The sequence below is a fragment of the Abramis brama genome (genome assembly GCF_963993115.1).
Source record: "Abramis brama genome assembly, chromosome: 1".
Lineage (NCBI taxonomy): Eukaryota > Metazoa > Chordata > Actinopteri > Cypriniformes > Leuciscidae > Abramis > Abramis brama.
The window spans coordinates 6,429,363-6,455,498 of record NC_139963.1 but is presented as its reverse complement, the minus strand read 5'-3'; the positions used below and the strand labels follow the sequence as shown (position 1 = coordinate 6,455,498).

At 37.1% G+C, this 26,136-nt stretch overlaps 1 protein-coding gene across 3 annotated transcripts in view; it reads left to right on the top strand.

Moving 5' to 3' along the window:
- Positions 1 to 26,136, top strand: part of LOC311079665 (protein NLRC3-like) — a 59,901-nt gene that overhangs the window by 1,231 nt on the left and 32,534 nt on the right. For 2 of the 3 annotated variants that reach the window (XM_084109290.1, XM_084109291.1), the window contains exons 2-5: positions 317 to 841; positions 5,700 to 7,658; positions 10,958 to 11,131; positions 23,700 to 23,873. In XM_084109290.1, the coding sequence (XP_083965416.1) occupies positions 423 to 841; positions 5,700 to 7,658; positions 10,958 to 11,131; positions 23,700 to 23,873 (2,726 nt within the window). In that variant the 5' untranslated portion in view covers positions 317 to 422. Of the gene's footprint in view, positions 1 to 316; positions 842 to 5,699; positions 7,659 to 10,957; positions 11,132 to 23,699; positions 25,640 to 26,136 lie in introns of those variants that run through there. The other variant, XM_084109292.1, reaches the window with a different exon arrangement.

Sequence of the window (26,136 nt, the reverse complement as noted above, 5' to 3'; positions counted from 1 at the left end):
GTCTGTGTAAATAATATCTAATGCCATTCAGAGTCAGCGTCTGCACGTCCCACATCTGCAGCGCGAAAATGGATTTTCCCACATCAACAGTCATGTTGGTTTTTAGAGCAACATGTCGGCCACACTTTCAAACACAGCAGCCTCGTTTAAACACTGCAGTGTTTGAAAGTGTGGCCGACATGTTGCTCTAAACAACAATATTACATTAACTGGAGAAAGACTGTTGACGTTAAGTTATAGTGAATTAAATTCCATTTAAATAAAATGTGTCAAAATTCAGTTGTTTTTTGTGCATGTTTTCTGTGTCCACATACAGGTCTGGAATCAAGTCTCTCATCAAGGAGGAGGAGAAGGAGCAAACTTGCTCTAAAATTAGTGTGAATAAAGAGAGAGAGAGAGAGGAGGACAACCGGACCTGTAAAATGAGTGTGTGTGAGGAGAGAGAGGAGGAGAACCGGACCTGTAAAATGAGTGTGTGTGAGAAGAGAGAGGAGGTGTCTGTTCACACTCAGAGAGCAGCATCTCCAGTATCCAGCTGTGTGTCCATGAAGAGTAACAACTCCATGCTTGAGCCCCCTAATCTCAGTGATGGACAATCTTCAGGATTCAGCTGTGTGCCCATGAAGAGTAACAACTCCATGCTTGAGCGCCCTAATCTCAGTGATGGACAATCTTCAGGATTCAGCTGTGTGTCCATGAAGAGTAACAACTCCATGCTTGATCCTCCTAATCTCAGTGATGGACAATCTTCAGGATTCAGTTGTGTGTCTATGAAGAGTAACAACTCCATGCGTAAGCCCCTTGAATTCAGTGATGGACCTGCTGTGACCTCTGACCCTGAGTGAGTATCATGAAGTTCAGGGCTGTCTGGGTCAAGATATTATATTGGTTCATCGCCACTAAAAACATATGGAGGACCAAACCTGCAGAAATTAAAAATGAATAAATAAATGAATAGATAAATGAATAAATAGATAAATAAATGTGATAATAAGTATGGAATGTCAAACCTGACTTAATAATATATAAATAAATACATAATTAAATATGCGAAGAAATGTAAAAACAAAAATAAATGACTATTAATACTTTTATTTCCTTATTTATGGATAATAATATATTTTTTCCACAGTTATTTATTTATTTATCATTTATTTATTTATGCATTTAATTATTTTTACTTTTATTTATTTTCACATTTATTTATGTATTTATTTATACATTTATTGCTCTGTATACTACTGAGGGGGGCGTGTTTTACCTCAGACATAGCAATCAAGCTCAGAGTGGCAGTGCTGAAGCTTTGAGGCCACAGTGACACCTTGTGGTGTGACCAAACAGTACGCAAGAGGTTTGTGGACGTGACTTTACAGGTCACGCAGGGAATAAATGACTTGGAGATGGGCAATATGCCCAAAATCTTGTATCACCCTAACTGTATATAGGTTTACCATACATAGGCATTTATTCCGGACATGGCCGTAAAACATCAGTTGGTCGTGATTTCTAAAATGTCTGGCCACACATGAACAGAATCCGCTGATAACAGACACTATGACACGGAAGCGCGTCAAATTATCCACTATAAACCACATTTTATGCCATGCATTGTAGATCCGTACACAGAAGCTAACTGCATTTTGAATGTATCTTCCAAAAACAATGTTGACAGCAACAGAAACAAACTTTTCCATAAAGAATTTCCGCTATAAATTTATTTCCTGGGGCATTTGTTAAAACCTTATTAAATAGTAATCTATATGCATCATCATGTAGCCTATAAGTTCTTAATTTTTACTGATCAATTCAGTTAATAAGGCACTACTATAGGGCTGTTGCCAGTAAAATAAAATCAGTTTCAACACTTCATTCATAAATGAAAAACTCTGTCCTTTCCTCATAATGAACTTAAAGCTTTTGCTACTTCTCTTTCAAATTAAAAAGCTACTACAGTAGCCAGTTTCTTCAATGAGCTTATATACCCCTTGCAATAACTAACTTTGCAAGGTCAAAAAGGCTATATAAAATATGTATCCAAATTGAATATATCTACAGATGATAACCAACATCAGAGGTTCTCAAACTTCTCAGACAAATTACCGTCTACCAAATCCAAACATATTCAATTATATTTCAGCATAAAGCAAATATTACTCTTGATCAGTCACTCTTTTTCTCTGCAAAAAGCAAAATCGAGGTTACGGTGAGGCACTTTACAATTGAAGATTTATTTTATTTTTTATTTTTTTACAAAAGAGTGAAGAGTATAAATGCATTTTTGTGGTAATGAACATTATCACCAATGTTGATTGAACTTCAATTTTACTGAACCCAGAATTTTCCTTTACTGTAAGCAACATGCGTAAGTCATGTCAAGTTTATGGTTACTTTATTTCGACGGTCCAATTTATGGCGCTTTTCCACTGCATGATACGGCTCAGTACGTCCCACTTTTGGGGGGTTTCCACTGTGTAAAGTTCCTAGTACCTGGTACTTTTTTAGTACCACCTCAGTTGAGGTTCCAAGCGAGCCGTACCGAGACTAAAATGTGACGTGTAAACACTGCAGATCACTAATTTGGTCAGAGAGGATCTTCACTGCAGCGTCATTAAATTTTCGACACAAGACACCAAACCCGCCAGATTTAAATAGTCAGCAACAGCCACCACAGGATCAATTCAATTTAATTCAATTCAGTTTATTTGCCAGACTCATGTCCAAAAGCCACGCAAGACAGGACAGATAAAAACAAACAAAACAAACAAGCAAACAAACAATAAGAAAAAGCAAATACAATAATTAAAATACATACAGACATTTCAGCCAATGCACTCTCAGTCTGGATGTGTACCTGGAGCAACTCACTAAGGGATTTGAGAGTGCCACCATGATACTGTTGGTAGACTCATCCAGACGAGTTGATGGCACAGCTATAATGATCAGTCTATAATCTCACCCATAGGCACCGATTTATGTTTCTGCCGGTGCCCACACTCCATACACTAAAAGTGGTGAGGACATGTCCCACCCGCAAGTTACGCCTGTGTTACCAACCAAACAAAAGCACATTCTCTCCATGAGTGTTGTCGTGAGTCGCGCTCTCGCTGATATCTGATGATCCATAACTGTTCACTAAATAAAATAATTCAATAAATACCTATTTAAAATAAGCACTTAACTCAAAAATAACTATTAAATAATAAAATAACTTGAGAACTGGCTGACTAAAATCAGCTTGAAAATGCTATCTCATGAAATAAAGGCGAATCCATAATTTCTTTATTTGAAAGGTACACGTGTTATTTCGTCAGTCAGTCGTGAAAGTCTGGTGGTTGAAAGCTTCTGGCAACATTAAATCCAGGAGAGAAGAACATTCTAGAGAAAGAGCAATTAGAGATTTTGAGTTTGAGCATGCACACGTAATGTCTGAGCGAGAGCAAGAGCCTGAGACTGTATATTTGAGAACGAGCGTCCAGTTCTGTGCGAGAGTGAAGGAGATCCGCCTGCGAGTTGAGAGATTTGTGCTCGCGCATTACTTGGATGCGCTCTCGACATTTGTCATTAAAATAACGCCATAGAAACGGCCTCAAATAAACTATAAAAAGGTGAAGATAATCGTGTCTGAAAACTGCAATCGATTTTTTTATTGGTTAAAATCAATACAATATATCTCGTATTTTTCTGTGGGTGCTTGACCATGAGATCGGCGCCTATGATCACCGAAGCGGTGCTAAACTGCAGTGGAAAAGCAAACCGAGCCAAAAATAAAGAGAGCCGAGCTGAGCCCAGTCATGCCGAGTCGAGTCGTACCACGCAGTGGAAAAGTGCCTTTAGACATTCTACTAACTGTAAGTAAATCACAACTACATGTCAACTAACTCTCATTAGAGTATTAGTAGACTGTAAGTAGACTGTTAGGTTAGGGTAAGGTGTTAGAGTTCAGGTTAGTAGAATAAGTTGACATGTAATTGTAAAGTTGCTTATAGTCAGTAAAAATGTCTGTTGATCATCAAAATAAAGTCTTAGCAGATATTAAACAGTCTACTCATACTCTAATGACTTTTAGTTCACATGTAGTTGCAAAGTAACTTCTGGTTAGTAGAATGTCTAAAGTGAACCATCGAAATAGTTACCATAGTTTATTTGTTTAGAACTTTTTAGAATATAAACTGTTTAAAAGCAGCTGAACAGAAGATGTATGTATCATATATGCACAAAACAGCGTAATTATTTTGATTAATGCCAATATTATTTGAGGTTCAGAGGAATGATGTTGCTGTCAGTGAAGAGTCTGATCAGAGCAGCATCTAAAACTTCTCTAGGCCGACAGAGCTGATGATATTGATCAAACGCTGCTGTCTGAGATTATTGTTATGTTGAGGGTCTGAACACTGTCAAACTGTGGTGCAGTGAAGGTGAACTCAGGTCTGCAGTTGTAGTTTTAATAATAGTATTGACCTAATATTAACTGAGTATGTTTTTCTGGCTGCCTCTGGAATCTCACTCTCTATTCAGAGCCATTTGCTCTTTTTGCATAGAATATGATTGCAGAAAAAAATACATGTTTTTAATGAATACTGATGGATCAATACATTTTGTGAAAATAAATCATTAAAGTGGTTTGTTTTGGTAAAAAATCATATACATGTATGAGGCGGCAATAACCTTTAAGCCTTTTACCCCCGACTATCCTATATAGACTATAGTCTGCGTAAAATCTATCCAGAGTTATCCAGTCTATCAACTTTATTGCCGCCTCATACATTTATAAGATTTAAAAGACTCACCAGGATGGGGCAAAAGGCCCCCAGTATTGATACAAATACTTTAGCAATAAAGTAATGTGTTTTGCATAATATATAAGTTACTTGTTCAAAACAATCACTTTAGTTATGTTTATTTTAATAAATAAAGGAAATGCATTTTTGTTTAATAATATACTGTCATTAAAATTAAACTGTTCATTATAAAAACACAGAAAAAATATTTAAAAACTAAAGATTCTGAAAGTTTTTAATGAGATCCCATAAAAAATTATATTGGCTTTACAGTAGTAACAATAATATTTAATGATATTTTATTATACGATTAATATAATTTTTTTTTTAAATATAATGGTTTCACTATAAATATGGTGATTATCTCTAAGTTGGACACCAAACCTAATACGATATTTACCATCTGAATCAAACTATGTCATGTCAACAAATGGAAAAGTAAGCCAGCTATTGATTATCATGTTAATTATTTTGCCTTTAGCTTCAACAGCAAACTTTACATATTCTTCAGAATAACTGTTGATTTAAGTATCATCCGTCGCCATTTACAAGTAAATCAATTACATGTAATCATTTCACATGAACACTGCCATGTCAGTGTTTCTGTGATATTTTAAAATAATGGTTTCTGTTAAATCAGGTCAAGAATTTTAACCGCCTTTCTCTTTTATTCGAACATTTTGACTACTGAAATATTGATGTCTCATTACTTTTAATATGCAGGTCATAATCTGCCCCCAAATGCCTGATGTGCATAATTAATTAACAGTTTGTTGGCAACATGGGTAAATAAAATCTGTGCAAGAACTTGCGAGGATCTCCAAGTGTGATATTAGGAAGTAAGTTTCTACATGTAGTATGATTTTTATATTTATTTTAACAGAGGTTTATGTGTCTCTGTTCATCTTAATGTGTTTTCAGTGGTGTGAGAGCTGACCAGATCAGAGATGTGTCCTGTCAGACCAGAACATCCTCCTCCTGTCAGAAACACATCAGTCATCATGACACAGAAGCAGCCCTGCAGCTCGATTCTCACCAGCCAGTGCATGATGATCTGCAGAGAGTCAAAGACCAGCACAAAACCAGCATGAAGAACAAGTATGAGAGCTTATTTGAGGGAATTAAACTACAAGAGAATCAGACCCTCCTGAACAGGATTTACACACAGCTGTACATCATAGAGGGAGAGAGTGAAGGAGTGAATGAAGAACACGAGGTGCAACAGATGGAGAAAAGTTACAAGACCCTCCAAGACACTCCAATCAACTGCAATGACATCTTTGATCCTTCACCTGAACTAGTATATGAGGAGAAGAGAAGAGAGACGAAGGACAAAATCAAGACTGTTCTTACTAAAGGCATCGCTGGAATTGGGAAAAGCGTCTCTGTGCAGAAGTTCATTCTGGACTGGGCTGAGGGAAAAGCCAATCAGGATGTAGATTTCATGTTTGTTCTTCCATTTAGAGAGCTGAACTTGATTAAAGATCATCAGTACAGTCTTCACAGACTTCTGTTGGACTTTCATCCTGAACTTCAAGATCTGGACTCGAAGATTTATGATGAATGTACAGTTGTGTTCATCTTTGATGGTCTGGATGAAAGCAGAATTACACTGATGTTTTCAGACAGTGAGAAAGTTTCTGATGTGACTGAGTCTTCATCAGTGGGTGTGTTGATGTCAAACCTCATGAAAGGAGATCTGCTTCCCTCTGCTCTCATCTGGATCACCACCAGACCAGCAGCAGCCAATCAGATCCCCTCAAACTACATCAACCGTGTGACCGAAATTCAGGGATTCAATGACCCTCAGAAGGAGGAATATTTCAGGAAGAGAATCAGTGATGAGGATCAAGCCAGCAGAATCATCTCACACATCAGAAGAGCAAGAAGCCTCCACATCATGTGCCACATACCCGTCTTCTGCTGGATCTCAGCCACTGTGCTTCAAAATATCCTGAAACAAGATCTCAGTGCAGAAATCCCTCAAACTCTGACTGAAATGTACATACACTTCCTCCTCATTCAGACTAGTATGAGGAACCAGAAGTATGAAGAGAGAGATCCAGTGATCCAACTCTTGCGGTCCAACAGAGAAGTGATTGTGAAACTTGCTAAACTGGCTTTCAATCAGCTGATGAAGGGCAATGTGATGTTCTATGAGGAGGACCTGATTGAGAGCGGCATAGACGTCTCTGACGCCTCAGTGTATTCTGGGATTTGCACTGAGATCTTTAGGGAGGAATCTGTGATTTATCACAGGAAGGTTTACAGCTTTGTACATCTCAGCTTTCAGGAGTTTTTTGCAGCACTGTATGTGTTTCTCTGCTATTTACGCAAGGAAATTAAAGTTATGAAAATATTCCTAACAGGAAAGTCCAGAACTTGGTGTAGATTTGTTTCTCTGGATGTGTTTCTGAAGGGAGCAATGAATAAAGCCTTGAAGAGTAAAAATGGACACCTGGATCTTTTCCTTCGATTCCTTCATGGCATCTCACTGGAGTCCAATCAGAGACTCTTAAAGGATCTGCTGATTCACACAAAGAACAACCCAGAGAGCATCAAGAAAATAATCCAAAACCTTAAAAAACACGAAAACACAGAAAGTCCAGAAGACAGTGTCAGCCCTGAAAGATGGATGAATCTGTGTCACTGCTTGATTGAGATGAAGGATAGTTCTCTTGTTGAAGAAATGCAGGCATTTTTACAATCTGGAACAAGTAACCAAAACCTTTCTCTTGCACAATGTTCAACTTTGGCAAACATGATCTTGATGTCAGAAAAGGTGATGGATGAGTTTGACCTTAAAAAGTACAGTATCACATCATCACAAGAGGGTCGAAGAAGACTGTTACCTGCTCTGAGGAACTGCAGAAAAGCTCTGTGAGTGTGAAAATATGAACATAATATCAACTGATTTGAAATATGAACATAATACCTCTCATGTAGGCTAATAGTTTAGCTGAATGCGCTTTAATTACTTTTTTATTTACATAAATTTGAAGTGTGTACAGATTAAAATATTTAAAATAATTATTTTAATTTGTAATTATAATTGAAATCCAAGTAATTACATTTCTGAAGTTTTAAAAGCTGAATATCTTTTCAACCAATGAATTTACATGACTTTTCCATTGTTTATAATTTGCTGGATAAGGATTAAGCATTTTTAGAAAAATATATTCATTTTCCTGGTCTAGAAATCACACTTTTAAAATTAGGCTACCTCATATATCTAGTTGCGGTGATGATGTATTAAAATAAGAAATATCTTGATTTAGGTCAGTGGTTTTCAATCCCAGCACTGTACATTTTTAATGTCTCTCTTATCTAACATACATATTAGAGGTCTTGGAGTGAATACTAATTAGCTAATGAGTTGAATTTGAAAATGTGCAGTGCTGTGGGTACTCCAGGAACAGGATTGACCAGAAACTGTCTGTGAGCCTACTAGTCCGGGCCTTAATGCTATGGTACTGTAACCGTGATAAGAGCACTGAAAATGTTATGTGACGGATGGCTTGAGTCCTTGTAGAGTAATTTACTACGGCTTAGAACACGGCTCAACCATTCAGAATCAAGGTCCAGAACTATCTGTTTTATAACTAATTATTGACATACAAGAGGGCTTTTCACACTAATAGTTAACCCTGGGTCATTGTAAACCTTTACACTGATCATAATTTACCTGGGGTTAACAATTAATCCTGGGTATTTATAAACTGATGTTTCATGCTGTACACTCCTAAACCCTTGGTTAACATTCGTATTTGCACATTTGCGGTGTTAGATTCATTGATTGGACGAACGCTACATGAAACCTGTTTACATGAAGGCTCTTGCATTGCGCATCCTCATTTTATATTGTATATATTTTATATTTATATTTATATATATTTTTTTTCTCTATATGGACTTTTTAGACAGTAAAGTTAATAATGAAATGGTATCTTCTTCACTCGAATTGCCTAGTTTTCTGTTGCCATTTAAAATGTTTCCCATTAAACGCTGAAATAACTGTTTACACAACACTCATGGTGGGTCCGCAATTGTGTACCTTTCGAGGAGGCACTACATTTGAATTAGAATATCCTTCGCAACCGTTAAAAATATATGAATTAGGGCTGCACGATATTGGATAAAACGTACATTACGATATTTAGTTTTTCTCCTATATATATTGCAATATATAAATAAACAGTTTCACCAGTTGATTTGAATAGCTATATTTGAATAGAATTAATCAGTCTAGAATAATTGGGGTGATTCTGTAGGGAAGTGAATCTGCATAGAAAATAATAATTTATGAGCACAGAAAAATTAGGTCCACCTTTGTCGAGTCAGAGTCAAATCCATGTCCTTAACAATCGAGTCCAAGTCCGAGTCCAAAGAGGGCCGAGTCGGACTTGAGTCCGAGTCCTTAACGCCCGAGTCTGAGTCGAGTCCGGCCGAGTCCACAAAAATGTTAATAATTTGAAATTGACCTTTAACAAAGACCCGCCCCTCTTAGTTACTGTTGCTATGTCCGACAAGCCATTCCGCACTCACGCCACACATCATGTTCTCACACAGTAAAAAATATATTGCAGAGCAAAGAGGACACTGACAATGCGCCAACAGACAAGACAGAGCAGGTTACTTTTGGTGTGAAATAAAGTCTCAGTAATTTCAAACATGACTGACACTTTAATGTGTAGCGCCTCAGTTCAAGCAGCATGTGAACTGATTATCTCTTCTAGTTATAGCACAAATTAAACATGAATGAACATCAAAACTGCAAAAAGAAATCAATACACACCATTTTTCAAGTTCAAGTCCACTAGACTTTAATCTACTAACTGGTTTGGTTTGTTTGTTGGACAAAAATGGCGGATATCTGCATTATAATTGGTCAGGTCGCCTCTCAATCAAATTCCGGTGAAAGGTCTCAACACTGAGCTCTTAAATTAATATTTTAACCCTTACAAAATGATTGCAATGTATAGTTGCAGTCATACATTTACCTATTATACATCTCTCAGAATCTGCAAGGTAATGCTGAAGAATGCAACACGATGCATTAAGAGCTAGGGGCAAACTTTTGAGCAAGATGATGGTGATGTTTAAATTTTCTTATTTTGTTTCACATGCTAATATCTTGTTTAGCCTCTGAAGGGCAGGACTAAATTATTAATTAACTTTTAAACAAATTAAGAACAATTTACACGAATGATCAAGTTCAGAGGTTTAACCCCCTGGCTCTTAACGGATGCTTCCTTCTTGAGCATCACTAAATGTTTGCAGCGTTTGTTATAGTTGTGTACGAGTCTCTCGGTTGTCACCAGTGTGAAAAAATGGATCTCACAATTATAGTCACTGCTACTAAGGAGTCAAATATGCAGAAGGTTCTGGAAAAGCAACGAATGTGCAGGAACTGAGGGATTTTTTTCTAAAGACCATTGGGCAGTTTAACTGTTCGGGACAAACAAGGGACTCATGAACAACCATTACAAAAAAAACAAAACAAAAAAACAGTTGTGGATCATTCTGGTAATGACACACAATATTAAAAATCAAGCCTATGTAATTTGTCTTGTATTTTGTGTTTGTATTTTGTCTTGTGGACTAGGCTATTGAACATCTGTTATGTGAAAAAGCTTGGCAGTACTAAATAGAATCAATGTCTTTATGATCCTTCTTATTAAAAAAATAAATAAAAATAAAAAAAATTGGGGGGTTTGCCTGTCCATGTCCAGCAACAACAACATCATACCTTGGTTCTTTATAACAGCAAAAAAACAATGTTATTTGCATATCGAGCAGAAACAAAGCAACCTCGGCATCTGTTTTCAGGCCATGGTAGCACTTTATTTTAGAGTCCTTTTCCTCATGTACATACTATGTACTTATTACATAAACTAATTAATATGTTATAATAGTAATTACAATAACTGGGTACTAAGTAGGTACTAACCATGAACCTACCCCTAAACCTAACCTTAACCCATGCAGTTACCTTATATTACCCAGTACTTTCTAAAGTAAGTACACTGTAAGAACATATAAGTGTATGCAATGTAAAATATAAGTGCAACCCAGGCCTTCCCGCTCTCTAACGTCTCTCCAGTGCTCAGAAGCTTCTCCGTCATTAACAAGCTCTTGACTGATCATAACCTTTTAACAAGAGTCCTCTCTTTTTTCAGATTAGCAGCATGTAATCTCACTGATCAGCACTGTGAAACTGTGGCTTCAGTTCTACAGTCATCAAACTCCTCCCTTAGAGAGCTGGACCTGAGTAACAATCACCTGCAGGATTCAGGAGTGAAGCTGCTCAGTGCTGGACTGAAGAATCCAAACTGTCAACTCAACATTTTGAGGTACTTAGAAGTTTTATGTATATAGCGCCTTTCCGTAGCTCAAGGTCGCTTTACATTGTACATTACAATACATTTACACACCCACACACACATTACAAACACATAAGGATACATATAGCCACATTAAGTACATGTTAAATAGATATGTTTTTAGTTGAGTCTTGAAGGTAGCCATAGATGAGATATAACAAAGTGTAAGGGGTAGTGAATTCCATAATTTAGGAGCATTAACTCTAAATGAACTTCCACCTACAGTGGACAAAAAAAAAACAAGTTCAGCTGATCTAAGGGACCGGGCAGGGTGGTAGGAGTAAAGTAGATCAGATGGATATGGAGGTGCAAGACCATTTAATGCCTTAAATGTTAGAAGTAATATCTTAAAGTGAATACATGATGCCACGGGTAACCAGTGATAAGCAGAGGAGTAATGTGAGCAGAATGCCTGGTCGATGTGAGAACACACTGTAATCGATTGATGCATGTGTCAGCATCAGCTAGAGAAGATCGAAGATGTGCAATATTACGAAAATGGAAAAAAAGAGTTTTTAACAACAGAAGAAATATGAGAGCAAAAAGAGTTGAGTCAAATACAACACCAAGGTTATGGATGGATGAAGAAGGCTTAACATGAACCCCATCAATATCAAAGGACCGGTCCATCCTTTTGACTGAGGCAGCAGAGCCAATCATCAATATTTCAGTTGTGTTATTATTTAACTTGAGGAAATTCGGGGACATCCAGTGCTTGATATCCCTGATACATGCAGTAAGTGAGTCGGGCAGGGATGCTCTATTAGAGCTGGTGGTGAGGAAAATTTGAATGTCATCAGCATAGCAATGAAATTGAAGTCCATGCATGTAGATGAGGTCACCAAGTGGATATATATACAGCGGGGGAAATAAGTATTGAACACGTCACCATTTTTCTCAGTAAATATATTTCCAAAGGTGCTATTGACATGAAATTTTCACCAGATGTTGATAACAACCAAGGAATCAGTACATACAAAGAAACCAAAACAAATAAGCTCAGAAATTAAGTTATGTGTAATAATGTGAAATGACACAGGGAAAAAGTATTGAACACATGAAGAAAGGGAGGTGCAAAAAGACATGGAAAGCCAAGACAACAGCTTAAAACTATTAGTAATTAAAAAGCAATCCAGCCCCCTGTCCGTGCAAATTAATAACAGCTGGTTCAGTCCCAACGGATGGCCTACAAAAAGGTCTCATTGCCAAGGTGTCACACAAGACACATCTCATGATGGGTAAAAGCAAAGAGCTGTCTCAAGACCTTCGCAACCTAATTGTTCCAGCACATAATGATGGCATTGGTTATAAGCACCATTCTAAGCTTCTGAATGTTCCAGTGAGCACTGTTGGGGCCATAATACGGAAGTGGAAAGAAAATCATTTCACCATAAATTTGCCTCGACCAGGTGCTCCTCGCAAGATTTCTGACAGAGGAGTGAAAAGAATAATCAGAAGAGTTGTCCAAGAGCCAAGGACCACTTGTGGAGAGTTTCAAAAAGACCTGCAGATAGCAGGTACTGTGTTCTCAAAGAAAACAGTAAGTAATGCACTCCACCTCCACACTGTTAAAAAAACCAGTGAAATTTACGGTAAAAATCCGGCAGCTGTGGTTGCCAGTATTTTACCGTAAAAAATAAGGTAGCAACCTTTTATGTTTTACGGGATTTAAATTTACGGGCAAAAAAACACAATGTAAAAAAAACCCTGTGAAATTTACGGTAAAAAAAGTCAGCTTGGTTGCCAGTATTTTACCATAAAAAATATGGTAGCAACCTTACTTTGAAAAAAAAAAAAGAAAAGAAAAACCCTTCAGCAGGATTTAAATGTGTGGTAAAAAAAAAACATCAGCTGTGGTTCCCAGTACTTTACCATAAAAAATACAGTAGGAACCTTTTAGTTTTCACGGGACAACCGTTATATTACATAAACCGATAAATGTTATCATTCAATTTCACTAAAGTATTAAAGTCTGCTTTATATCTTTGTAATATACTGATAACCATCATAATAACACAAGTGGTAAAAAAGAAAAGCACACAATGATTTAAGTATACCATTAGTTTTCCACAAACTGAGGCACATGTTAATATATGTACACACAAAACACCATCATGGTGACACACACATGACTCCAAATAATGCCATAAACATTCATTAAACAATATATGATGTAATATAAACCCCAAATGTATAAAACTGATAACAAAAACCAAGAAGAAACATAATTATTTAAATGAAATAGCATCAAATGTGAAGTGTCACACAGGGAATTCTGGGAATGTCCATTTAGAGAAACAACAGGAACAGAAAAAAGAGACGAGCAGAAACACAAGAATTACAACTGATTTCATCCACAGCCTTAGATGAAATCAACTGAAGATAAAAAACATTAAATCTGTGAAGATCTCAGCAGAGGAGGATTAAACAACTCCAAAAACAGCATTACCAGCTTCACTTATTACTAACCAGACTGACTTTATTTCTGTCAGACGTCTACAGTTCTGTTTGAGAATTAACAGAGGTTTAGATGTTGATGATTTATTGTTTCATTTGAAGTCACCATGATGGAGATCAGTGACTGCTTTAGTTGGGCTCTTGACCCTTGACTTTCTGACATTAGTTTTTCTCTGCCTGCTGTAACTCTGTGTTTATAAGACATGTTGATTATGGCTAGGAAATCAGAGAGAAAATGAATCGTGTGATGTTGTTTGTGTATCAGTGATGGCAATCACCATGTTTGATTCACTGAGCTCTTATAGAGTCTTATCTTTGATCATATGTGTTATTAATTTTACATTATTGATTGTAGTAGCCCTATGATTCTACAGCATGTGATCCATCATTGCTGTGATAATAAGAAGAATTTTTAAAACATTGTGTACAATAAAGGTTTGAACTGTATTATCTTTCAGACACACACAGACATTAGGAGTCAGCGTATGAATCTCAACAATGGTGATGATAAAAGTGCAGTGCACTTGATGGAGCCTCCAATCAAAACTCATCAGTATCTCCCAGCATGCATTGCAGCAGGAATACATTATGCTGAATTGCCTTAGTATTTTCTTTTATTATTATATCTGCTTTTATTTTTGATGTTGTTTTTGTTGCAGCTTTTTAGTAGCTTGTTTTGTGATGTTCAGAGTTTTATCTGATTATTGCGTTGATTGTCACCGTTGTTGAGATTCATACACTGAATCTTGATGTCTGTGTTGGTTTAAATCAAATCAAGCAGTAGTTCAAAACCTTTTTTGTACACCATGTATTTTTAAAGTTCTTCAGATTATCTGTTGCTCACTTACAGAGATATTATACTCAATAATATGAAATATTTATTTTTAATATTATAATTAATATTATCACTTTCCTCATAAAGTGAGAGATAAGACTCTTTATGAGATCAGTGAATCAGGCCACAATATGACGATTATCTCGTCATTAACCTGCCATCATCACCTGGTCACATTTTCTCTCTGATTTTCATGCCATAACATTTGTGATATATAATCACACAGTTAAGGCAGTCAGAGTAAATCTAAAGTTAAAAAGTCAAGGGTCAAGAGCCCAACTAAAGCAAACACTCATCTCCATAATGGTAACTTCAAACTTTATTATTTTCAATAAAACATCAACGTCTAAACCTCTGGTAATTCTCAATAATTAGATTACAGGAAACCACAGCTGGCAGGTTTTTTTTTTATATAAAAGTTCAGTTCAATGTTCAATGCCATAAAACCTAAAATATTACTACCGTATTTTTTACGGTAACGCACTTGCAAGCTGCTAGTTTTTTACCGTAAACTTTAGTTCAGTGCCGTAAAAGCAAAAAAAATTCTACCGTATTTTTTACGGTAAAGTACTGGCAACCACAGCTGCCAGTTTTTTTCCGTAATATTTAGATCACTGCCGTAAAACCTAAAATATTACTACCATATTTTTTACGGTAAATCGCTTTCAACCAGCTGCCAGTTTTTTATCGTAAACTTTAGTTCAATGCCGTAAAACATAAATATTTATACCGTATTTTTTACGGTAAAGTACTGGCAACCAGCTGGCAGTTTTTCACCGTAATTTTTAGTTTGATGATGTAAAACTTTGTAAAATTAGTAAACATTTGCTACCGTATTTTTTACGGTAAGGTACGGTAAGTTTTTTTTTTACAGTGTACTTCCAAAATCCGTACATTTAACAGTATATTAATGTAAAATTACATGAAATGTCCCGTGAGAGCTATTACAGTTTTTCACTGTATATAGTAAGGGTACATACCGTTAAGGAATTAACATTTTTTTTCCGTTGCTTTTTTACAGTTTTTTTACTGTTAAAATTACGAACATTTTTTACAGTGCATGGCCTGTATGCACGCTCACCACGCAAGACTCCATTACTGAAGAAAAAAAGCATGTTGAAGCTTGTTTAAAGTTTGCTGCACAACATTTGGAAAAGCCAGGGAAATACTGGGAGAATTTAGTGTGGTCACATGAGAGCAAAATTGAATTGTTTGGATGCCATAATACACACCATGTTTGGAGGAGAAATGGCACTGCACATTACCCTAAAAACGCCATACACCTTGGTGTTGGCTCTTGGACAACTCTTCTGATTATTCTTTTCACTCCTCTGTCAGAAATCTTGCGAGGAGCACCTGGTCGAGGCAAATTTATGGTGAAATGATTGTCTTTCCACTTCCGTATTATGGCCCCAACAGTGCTCACTGGAACATTCAGAAGCTTAGAATGGCGCCTATAACCAATGCCATCATTATGTGTTGGAACAATTAGGTTGCGAAGGTCTTGAGACAGCTCTTTGCTTTTACCCATCATGAGATGTGTCTTGTGTGACACCTTGGCAATGAGACCTTTTTGTAGGCCATCCGTTGGGACTGAACCAGCTGTTATTAATTTGCACGGACAGGGGGCTGGATTGCTTTTTAATTACCAATAGTTTTAAGCTGTTGTCTTGGCTTTCCATGCCTTTTTGCACCTCCCTTTCTTCATGTGTTCAATACTTTTTCCCTGTGTCATTTCACATTATTACACATAACTTAATTTCTGAGCTTATTTGTTTTGGTTTCTTTGTATGTACTGATTCCTTGGGTTGTTATCAACATCTGGTGAAAATTTCATGTCAATAGCACCTTTGGAAATATATTTACTGAGAAAAATGGTGACGTGTTCAATACTTATTTCCCCCGCTGTAAATGATGAACAGTAGTGGGCCAAGAACTGAACCTTAAAGAACACCCAGTGTAAGCGGAGCAGTGACCTATAGTGATGTAATACTTTCTGTCGCTGATGTAGGAAATGATCCAGGAAAGAGCTGAACCAGTGATACCGATATCAAAAAAGGGGAGAGATGAGTATTTAATGGGAGACTGTGTCAAATGCAGCACTTGTTTATTAACCCTGAATCCATGGACAGAAGAATGTCATTAACCACCCCAAGAAGATCAGTTTCAGTGCTATGAGATGGGCGAAATCCTGACTGAAAAGGTTCAAAAAGACCATTAGGATCTAAGTATGATCTCAGTTGTGAAGCCACAACTTTTTCAAGTATTTTGCTTAAGAATGGTAAATTAGATATTAGATATAAGCTGGCAGGATGTGGAATTAGACTTCATAATTAGATCACTTATGGCAGCAGAGGTAGTCAGAGTGAAAGCAGAGAGAGTTTGTTGAATGAGCTGAATCAGCTTACATCAAATGAACATTTGAGTCACTTTGGTGTCTTTGGTAATGGATTCAATTGATTGACTTCAATTTGAATGAAAGAATGAGGAGATTTAAAAAATAATGGCTTTTTGATTGTTTGGATTTATTTACAACACAACATAATCCAAATATACACAACAAATGACAAAAAAGCACATTATTTAACACACTGAACTAAAGACAGAGACTTAACCAGACTTATACACCTTTGTGCCATTCCTGAAACAGTACATACCTTTCATTTCCAAGGTGTTTGATTTTTCACCCTTACCATGTTCATATACAGAGACTTATGTGAATGTTGAAGTCAGCAGGACTCCTCAGTGTATCATCTGATCCCTGAAAAAAAACCACAAAAAAAACCGCTGAGAACATACTGATATCAAGAGAAACTAGGGCTGCACGATTTGGGGAATACATTTTAGATTTTTCACGTTAAAATTGCTTTTTAAAATGTACAGAACACACACACACACACACACACACACACACACACACATATATAAAATATATATATAAATGAACACCAAGTTTGTTGTGCCTTGTAGGCATAAGCTATGTACTGTGCTGCATAAAATAATAATAACAATAGCCTATAAATCGTTAAAAAGGAACACTTCAACACTTCACTGCACTAGAGAAACATATATTGATAATCATGTTACTTCAATCTCATTTCATAATGTCATAGCGAAAATAATCATTTGGAGTAAAAAAAAATGATGCCGATTGTTTGGCGCATTTTGCTTTCCAGATAACATTTACTGAAGCGATCAAGCCACTCAAAACTATTAAACTAATTTTTGTTATACATCTATGTTTCAGCAGATATCCATAAACACAGAATTTAACAGTAAACACGGTTCTAAACATTATAATATTCACCATAGTATACACTCATACTAGCCTACTTTCATGCTGTGTTTTATTATAGAATATAAAAACATCCTTGTGTTGGACATGTATTGCCTACCAGTCTAGTTCACATTTCAACATGTTGTCTATTTATAGATACATATACATGTACGATATTAGGCTTAGTTCATGTTTTTACTTCAATCTCATTTCATAACATACATTTTAATCAGGCACCACCAGTTTAACATGTCTTACCTTAAAAATCTTCTCATCTTCAAATCGCGTTCTTCTAATTCTTCTGAGGTAAATCCAAGTGAAACAGCACAGCACAAACACAGTCTTCCAAACTCGATGAAAAGCAGAGGAGTAAGTTAACGAAGTCTCTAATTCTTTGTTTTGAGGTGATGAGGGCGTTTACAGGTCTGCGTTCTGCCGCGTGGATCATTTGCATGTCAATCGCTCGTGCGCGCGTGGTCACATTATAGTTAATTAGGACGCGTTTGAGAAACTGTACATGCCGCTGCTTTCTTACGGATTACTTAAACAGAGAATATTTGTTTTTTATATAATTTACATATTTTAAAAATAGAGACTCCAAGCGTTGTATAGACATGTGTTTCAAGTCTGTGTGACAAACATTCGCTGAGTTACAGGTCATTTTCTGTCGCGTTTCAGAATGAGTTTCACATTGAGAGAGACGGCAGAACGCGCATCATGTTTATTTTCTTTAATTTACGAAAAACACAACATTTTGTTTTTATTATGAGTGTACACAAATAAAAGAAGACATTTAACCGCTGCCTTTTACTGCTAAGTGGTGCTATAATCACAGACTTTGAAAAGTGTCAGTTTATTATCTCTATTGCGTAATCTGACGCTGCGCTGCGGCTCATTGAGAGCGATTGAGAGCTGGTAGCAGATAAATTCAAGTAAAACATTGTAGTTAAACAAATTCATAATCACAATGCTGAAATTACATTACAACTTTAGAACTGAAACAAATGTAGGCTTCTATTATTGCATCAAATTTAAGCAAAGTAGGCTAAATGTTAACATTGTGTGCCCAATTTTTCTAAAGGCAATGCATGTCATTAGTAGGGATGCTCCGATCCGATATTTGTTTTGGGTATCGGCTCAGATATGGAATAAAATTTTAGATCGGGTATCGGTAACAATGGGCCCGATCCGTAGGGGCATCACATTACAGCGAGAGCGATTCGGAAGCTTACAAAGCAGTCGGCTCTCTAAACGCTCTCGCGGTAATTCTGTGCTGTGCGCAAGTGTGTGACATCATGCGCTAGCAACATGCGCAGAACGCAGGCGGCAGGTAAACAGTTTCCAATTCAAACAAGCTAACGTGCATACCTATCAACACTCCTGCTTTCCCCCGGAGTCTCCTGTATTTCACACCCATCTCCCACCCCCCTCCCGTTTTGTTATTTCTCCTGTGAAACTCCCGTAATTTGTACGGCCCAAACCTCGTTATATGAATAACCACATCAATTTATTATTCCAAGGTTGTCCGATTGCCAGATCTTGTATTAAACGTATCCTACTCACACAATCAACACTTCATACAAATTTCAACCCATTTGTGAGCTCAACCTGGCAACCTACAACCCAGTTGCGCTGTTGACGTCTGCGCAGGTAGTAGTTGGGAAGTTGGATAAGCGTCACTGGTAGAACAGGGAGGAGAAGACTCAGTGGTAAATATTTAACGCAATTAACGCAGCATCCGTTTTTTTTTTCTGTCATCCTTTTGCTGGCGTCACATTATATGATGCGCTCTTATTCATGCAAATGCTTTTAAACCATTCAAGACACACACGACGCACAGAAAGACCAGAATCGAGTTCTCTTTCGGCTTGAAGTTGAACGAACACTAACACGGGCAATTATGCCAAAATGTCAGTTTTGTCGAGTATCCTCATAAGAGCAGACTGAGCAGTCTTAAATGAGTTAAAAGAAAGTCTTAAATGAACGTAAAAAGTTGTGAGAGAATGAGGCGCGTGTGAGATCCGTGTCTCTGTCAGCAGCGGCAGATCTTAAAGGGACAGTAGCCAATGAAGCTTTCTGTCAGTAAAGTTAATCAAAGAACAAAGGGAACGGAGGAAATTACTCACTGCTCTTGACTAAAGAACTTTTGTAACTTTAATAAGAATTAATCTATATATAATTTTAAATTTATGCAGTGCAAACTGTTCTTTTTATTTTTTATCCATACTTATTTTTATTTTTATTGAATATCATGTATTTATTTATGTTAATATCTGCGCAATTAATGTGTATTTTAGCCATCCAGCACCTTAATAAAGTTAAGAAAGTAATGTTTAAGTCAAGCCTGCCTGATGCCTTTCACAAAAGAATGATCCCAGTCTCTTCCACACAGTGAGGCATACTGTTTATTAGGTAATTCAGCACTGTTTTTATTTTAGTATCGGATCGGTGATCGGTATCGGCCGATACTGAATCCCAGATATCAGAATCGGTATCGGAGGCAAAAAATGCTGATCGGAGCATCCCTAGTCAATAGATTATGTCTTATACTTCGTGTTATTTCCATTTGTTGTTTCCATTTGTTTCCATAAAGATTTATTAACTGAAACATAACAGTGAAATAAATTAAATTAAATGATAGTAAAGTTAAAACATTGATCAGGACTTGCTAACCGATGTTAGTCGGCAGCATTTGTGTTTTAGCATTCCTTATTAAGAATTAAATAGGCTCACAGTAGGTTGTTATGATTTGCATAATTTTCTTTAATAAATAATAAAAACATTTCAACATAAAACATTTCAATAAAAAAAAATATTACATCAATGAGGCTTTGCATGAGCATAAGCAGGGCTGTACAGTGCGACATAATGTCTCCACGATCTGCTTTTGAAGAAATATGATAATATCGTGCTACAGCGCACATTCTATCAGCTGCAGTTCTGGCGCCTCAGTCCCAATACTGTAAAACTCGACCGATGTTTTAAAATGTACATTAACATCACATGTTAATGCAGTGGTAGAGTTACACTCACAGGACACTGCACTTATTTGCAATCACAAAAGTTGTCACAAATTATTTGCTCGTGCTTTAAAGCTTTGCCGGGTGAACATTTCTACATTAATTTCATCCCTTTAATGTTAATAAAACAACAAAAGAGAAAATCACTCACTACTCTTGGTTGAATTAAGATTTTTATCTTCGCCCACTTTGGCCTAAATAAAGATAAGCATACATCAAACAATGAGAATATTTTATATAAAAACGAAACCATCATTTACACAGTCTAGCATCAGACAACAACAGAACATCATTAATGTTTAATTTCTGCTCCGTACAGGCATTTGTATGCTCCCCAGAATATCTAGCTTGTCCAATGGACGTTTTTCTTTAAAACATAAACCTCTTTTACAGCACCACTCGGCTCTTCTGACAATGATCATTCATTCCGCTTCAGGGTCTCCTCTCTGCACTAACGTCTGCGCGCTCCCACGCGAACATTTGCGTATGTTTACCTGTTGCCGAGCCCCGCCTTGATGCAGTGATTGACAGGGCAGGACGAGACGGGGCGGGGACGTGATTGGCTCGGAATGCATTTTCAATTTGCACATTGAATTTTGCTACATTCATTGACATTTAATGAAAATGCAATCGCAAGTGTCTTACCTACGAGTGTAAATGCAATTAAGAGAAATAACATTTAAATGATCATTTAAATTTTGCCTGAACATGTTAAACAAATCTTATCATTTCTGTAATACATTTTAATTTTGCAACTTATAAAGCGTTAAAATATGCATTCAATTTACATATTAAACCTAGTGTATTAAATGGCAAATGTAAATTATATAATTTAATTTTAATTTTGCACCAAATGTTGCACAAATGTAATGGAAAATGTACATTTATATACAGAAATGCATTGCCATTTTACATATTGCATTGGCATTTTGCATATTACGTTTTTCAAACTGAATATTGCTACCGATATGCTTCCATACAATACAGGAGCAGAAGCTCTGGTTCTGATTTCATCAGATCTGAGGGGGGGTTACGATAACGTTTTTGTCAAAGACCACATCCAGATCGAATTCAGAACAATGATCAAAACACAGATGGAGCAGATCGAGTCCATCAACACCCCTAATGCTTGCACAGGCCTATAGCTCATCGTGAATCAGCATTTAATTCAGTAACATTAGGCAGTTTTGATTTATATGCTGTTTAATGTTGGTGATCGCGTTATTTCACATATGCATATGATTACATATGAGATCCCTTGTTTCTGAATCTTCTTTGTGTTTTGTTCAGGAGATTCAGAACTCTTTCAGAAGATGCGTAATGGTCTGGAAAGAGTTAATAATGAAAGTCATAATTTAATCACCCTGGTGTTCTTCTAATGCAGTATGTCCTTCTTTTTTTTCGGACCACAGAAGGAGACTTAAAATAAAATATCCCTCTCATGCTCATCCACATAATGGGAGTGAATAGCGACCAGAATCAAGCTTAAAAAAAGATGCAAAAGTATCACAGAAAGGTCCCATGTGACGTGTCATATATTCCAAGTGTTCTACGGGTGTATGATAGTGTTTGGTGAAAAACAAATCGAAATTTAATTTGTTACTTAATGAAAATCCTGACATTGGCTTTTGGCATTTTGTGCATGACTGTGCATTCATGAGACTCGATTAGCATTGCAGTTCACTCCGCCTTACCCAGAAGTTGGATGTGTGCTTGGTTTCATACCGTCTCGCTCCGTCAGAGCCAGTCGTCAACGGCCAGTAACTGAGAGGGTTCCCCTGACCACTGAAATAAAAGGTGTTGAAATCCCAGAACACATTGGAAAGGGGTAATGCCAGTGGAGGGTTTCTGAAGGGAATATTGAGCATATTCTGCCCAGGGTAAGAAGCGGCTCTAGTCCGACTGATTCTGCTGACAGTATATTATAAGAAACCTTGAGTTCTTGGTTCAGGCATTCGGTGTGTCCGTTCGATTGTGGGTGATATCCTGATGTGAGGTTTATATTTACATTGGCGGAAGAAGGTTGTCCAGACCCAAGATATGAACTGGAAACCCCCGGTCTGAGACAATATCTTCAGGTAGTCGATAATAGCGAAACACGTAGTGGAAGAGATATTCTGCTGTTTCGAAAGCTGTAGGGAGCTTGGGTAGAGGTATTAATCGACGTGCTTTAGAAAAATGACCAATGACTGTTAATATAATAGTGTTACCCTGGGAGGCCAGGAATTCAGTGAAAAAATCAATAGCAATGTGTGACCAAGGTCATCGAGGAATGGGTAGTGGTTGTAGAAGGCATGCGGTGGGTTGTCCAAAAAAAAAATGCTGTGTGCAATACTGACAGTTACTAACGTATGTGATTTGTGTCTCTGAAGAAAAGGTAGACCAATGATGACTGGATTGTGAGGGGAACGGTTGAGGTAAAAGCATGTTTGCTCTGTGTGTAGAATCCCATCTACACACAAGTAGGGTCCGAGTCAAGTAGGGCCGTAGTAATGATGGTATTCATAGAGAACATTATCTTTACAGTTACTTCTATACATGAAGTGCAATGACCAGGAGCAATGGAGGTACTCACTAGTGATGTTACATATGACACTGATGCTTCAAAGCGATTGTCGAGTACACAGCGCAATTTCTCATGAAGCTCCGTGTCGGAGCGCGTATTGTTTTCAGAGAAACGTGACCAATGAAAAATGCCACACACAAGTCTGAAAGACTAATTTATTTATTTATTTATTTTTAAACATAGCTTCCAAATTCTTACTGTTTAATAACGTGACCATTGTAATCACAGCCAATTTTGAAATTGGGTAATCTCAGCATCACTAATTGTAATCAATCAGAGGTCCTTGTAAAGATAATTGATGGGTTGAAGAGCCGTGTTGTTTATTGTAGTGTATATTCTCTAAAAATGAAGCACACTGACATGGACACTTACTGTTGTTGTAGATTATCTCAGTGTTTGGTGACAGAGGAAGGTTGTGCTGCTCTGGCTTCAGCTCTGAGTTCAAACCCTTCACACCTGAGAGAGCTGGATCTGAGCTACAATCACCCAGGAGAATCAGGAGTGAAGCTGCTCTCTGATGCAATGAAGCATCCAAACTGCACACTGGACAAACTCAAGTAAGTGGACCAGTAAGAATCATCCTGGCTGGTGTGTATGTGAGAGAGACTGAGAGTTTTTAATAGTTTTTGAACACTGAAGGAGTCCCAGTGTGTTAAAAAATGACACCAAGCAGTCCTGACAAAGCATCCAGACGAGTTGTTAGTGAAAATGTGTTGAGAAAATAATGTATAGACTCTGATACTATAGAAGCTGTAGAAACCTCACAAAGACATAGTACTGGAACTCCCTCCTTCATTTCCCAACATACTCTTTAAGAGACCTCCATCTTACACTGATCACCCAAACAGATAACCTTCTCGAACATGTCTGTGAACCCATTTATGACACGGCGCGTGTGTGATAGAGGTTATTTTATATATATATTTAAAACTTTATTTCACAGTCAATTTACAAATAAATAAAATACAAAAATTAAATCCCCCATAAAAGTACAGAGAACATGTTATTATAACAGCACTGTATTTAAAAAGATGTCATATTGTTCATTACTATAATGTTAAATATCAACAACAATCCTAGACATAAACGCATGAACAGCCACAATTGTTGTTTTGGAAAGCAATTTTCAGACTTTTTCTTTTTTTTCACCCATCCAAGCATTTGCCTTCAAACAGTATCACTTATCACATTTATTAAAAACTGTGACAAAGCATTTTTAATCATGTATAACCAATCACACATGTTTCTGTTGAGTTTGAGTGTGATGGCCAATCAGTGGCGTTCAGATTAGTCATCGCTGAACCGAAGTGCGCGCTTTCTCTGGCTGAATTCTGACTGAAACTCGAGAATTATCCCATCATAAACAACAAAGTGTCAGGGTTCTGTCACTTCTGTCTAGTTCAATTATTGGTTTTGTGACAGAGCTCTGACACTCTTGGTTTTGTCTCTTCTTTGTCTCGAGCCGTGCACTATGGCAAGCCAAAGTATTCATAAACGCCTGGTCAGGCGTCTGATTGCACACTGACACGTCAAAAGCATGCGTTTCGACAGCCAAACGCGCGATTTGCCATAATAGCATGCATTCTTAACGTGCACTTTGTGGTCACGGATCAAAACGCGCGTCCTCGACGTGTGATCTGCTATTTAAAACGCACATTCTCGACGTGCGCTTTGGGGTCACCGAAAATTTATTTATTTCGTTTATCGTAACAAAAATGGGCGTCAAAAACGTGTTTTGAGTAGGACAAAACGCACGTTTTGAACGTGTAAACAGGTAAACCAAACAGGCAGTGCAAACGTGTGTGAAGTGTCCAAACAGGCGAAAAGAACGTGCTCGTTCCCTATAGTGTTCTCGAAATCGCACGTCAAAGGCGTCATTGCTCGAGTCTGTCATGCTTTTGTCCCTGTATGTGGTTTAGGACTCTTGCATTATCATTAAACCCAAGCAAAACAGCATGGAATTATTGATGGCAAAATTTGACAGAGGAGAGATTATAATTGGTGAGTTATTATAATCAAATAGTTATCATTTAGGTAAAAAAAAAAAAAAAAAAAAAAAAGAAGAAAGAGAGAAAACAGACAGTTTTTTATTTCAGCACCTCGGACAGTCCCCTAATCCCTTCGTTCGAGACACATCTCGCAAATTTGCCAGTTGTAATTTCGGTAACAATTTACAATAAGGTTTCATACATTATTTAACTAGTTCACATGAACTAATAATGAACTGCACTTCTACAGCATTTATTGATCTTTTTTATTGACTAATAATTATTAAAATCAAAAGTTGCATTTGTTTACATTACTTAATGCACTGCAAACTATCAGGGTACTAAAAGGGTACACTTCCCAGATTAGTAAAGAAGTAAAACAAAATTGTTAAAGTAAACCTTAAAAAAGTTATGAAGTTTAAGTTTTAGATTTTTTTTTTAACCTAAATGATAACTATTGGATTATAATAACTCACCAATTATAATCCTCTCCTCTGTCAAATTTTCAAAAATGTGTGTTTGCGGTGACCCCAAAGCACATGTCGAGAACGTGCGTTTTAAATGACAGATCACACGTCCTGACGCGCATACTTTGGCTTGCCATAGATATATGCGCCTGCCACTCGACCAGTCACGGATATATGTCACGGATATATGCGCCTGCCACTCGACCAGTCACGGATATATGCGCCTGCCACTCGACCGGTCACGGATATATGCACCTGCCACTTGACCAGTCATGGATATATGCACCTGCCTCGGGACCTTACACAATATATAAGGTGTTTTTTTTAAACAAAATGCAGCGCGGATCCCCTGTAGCCAGCGGGAG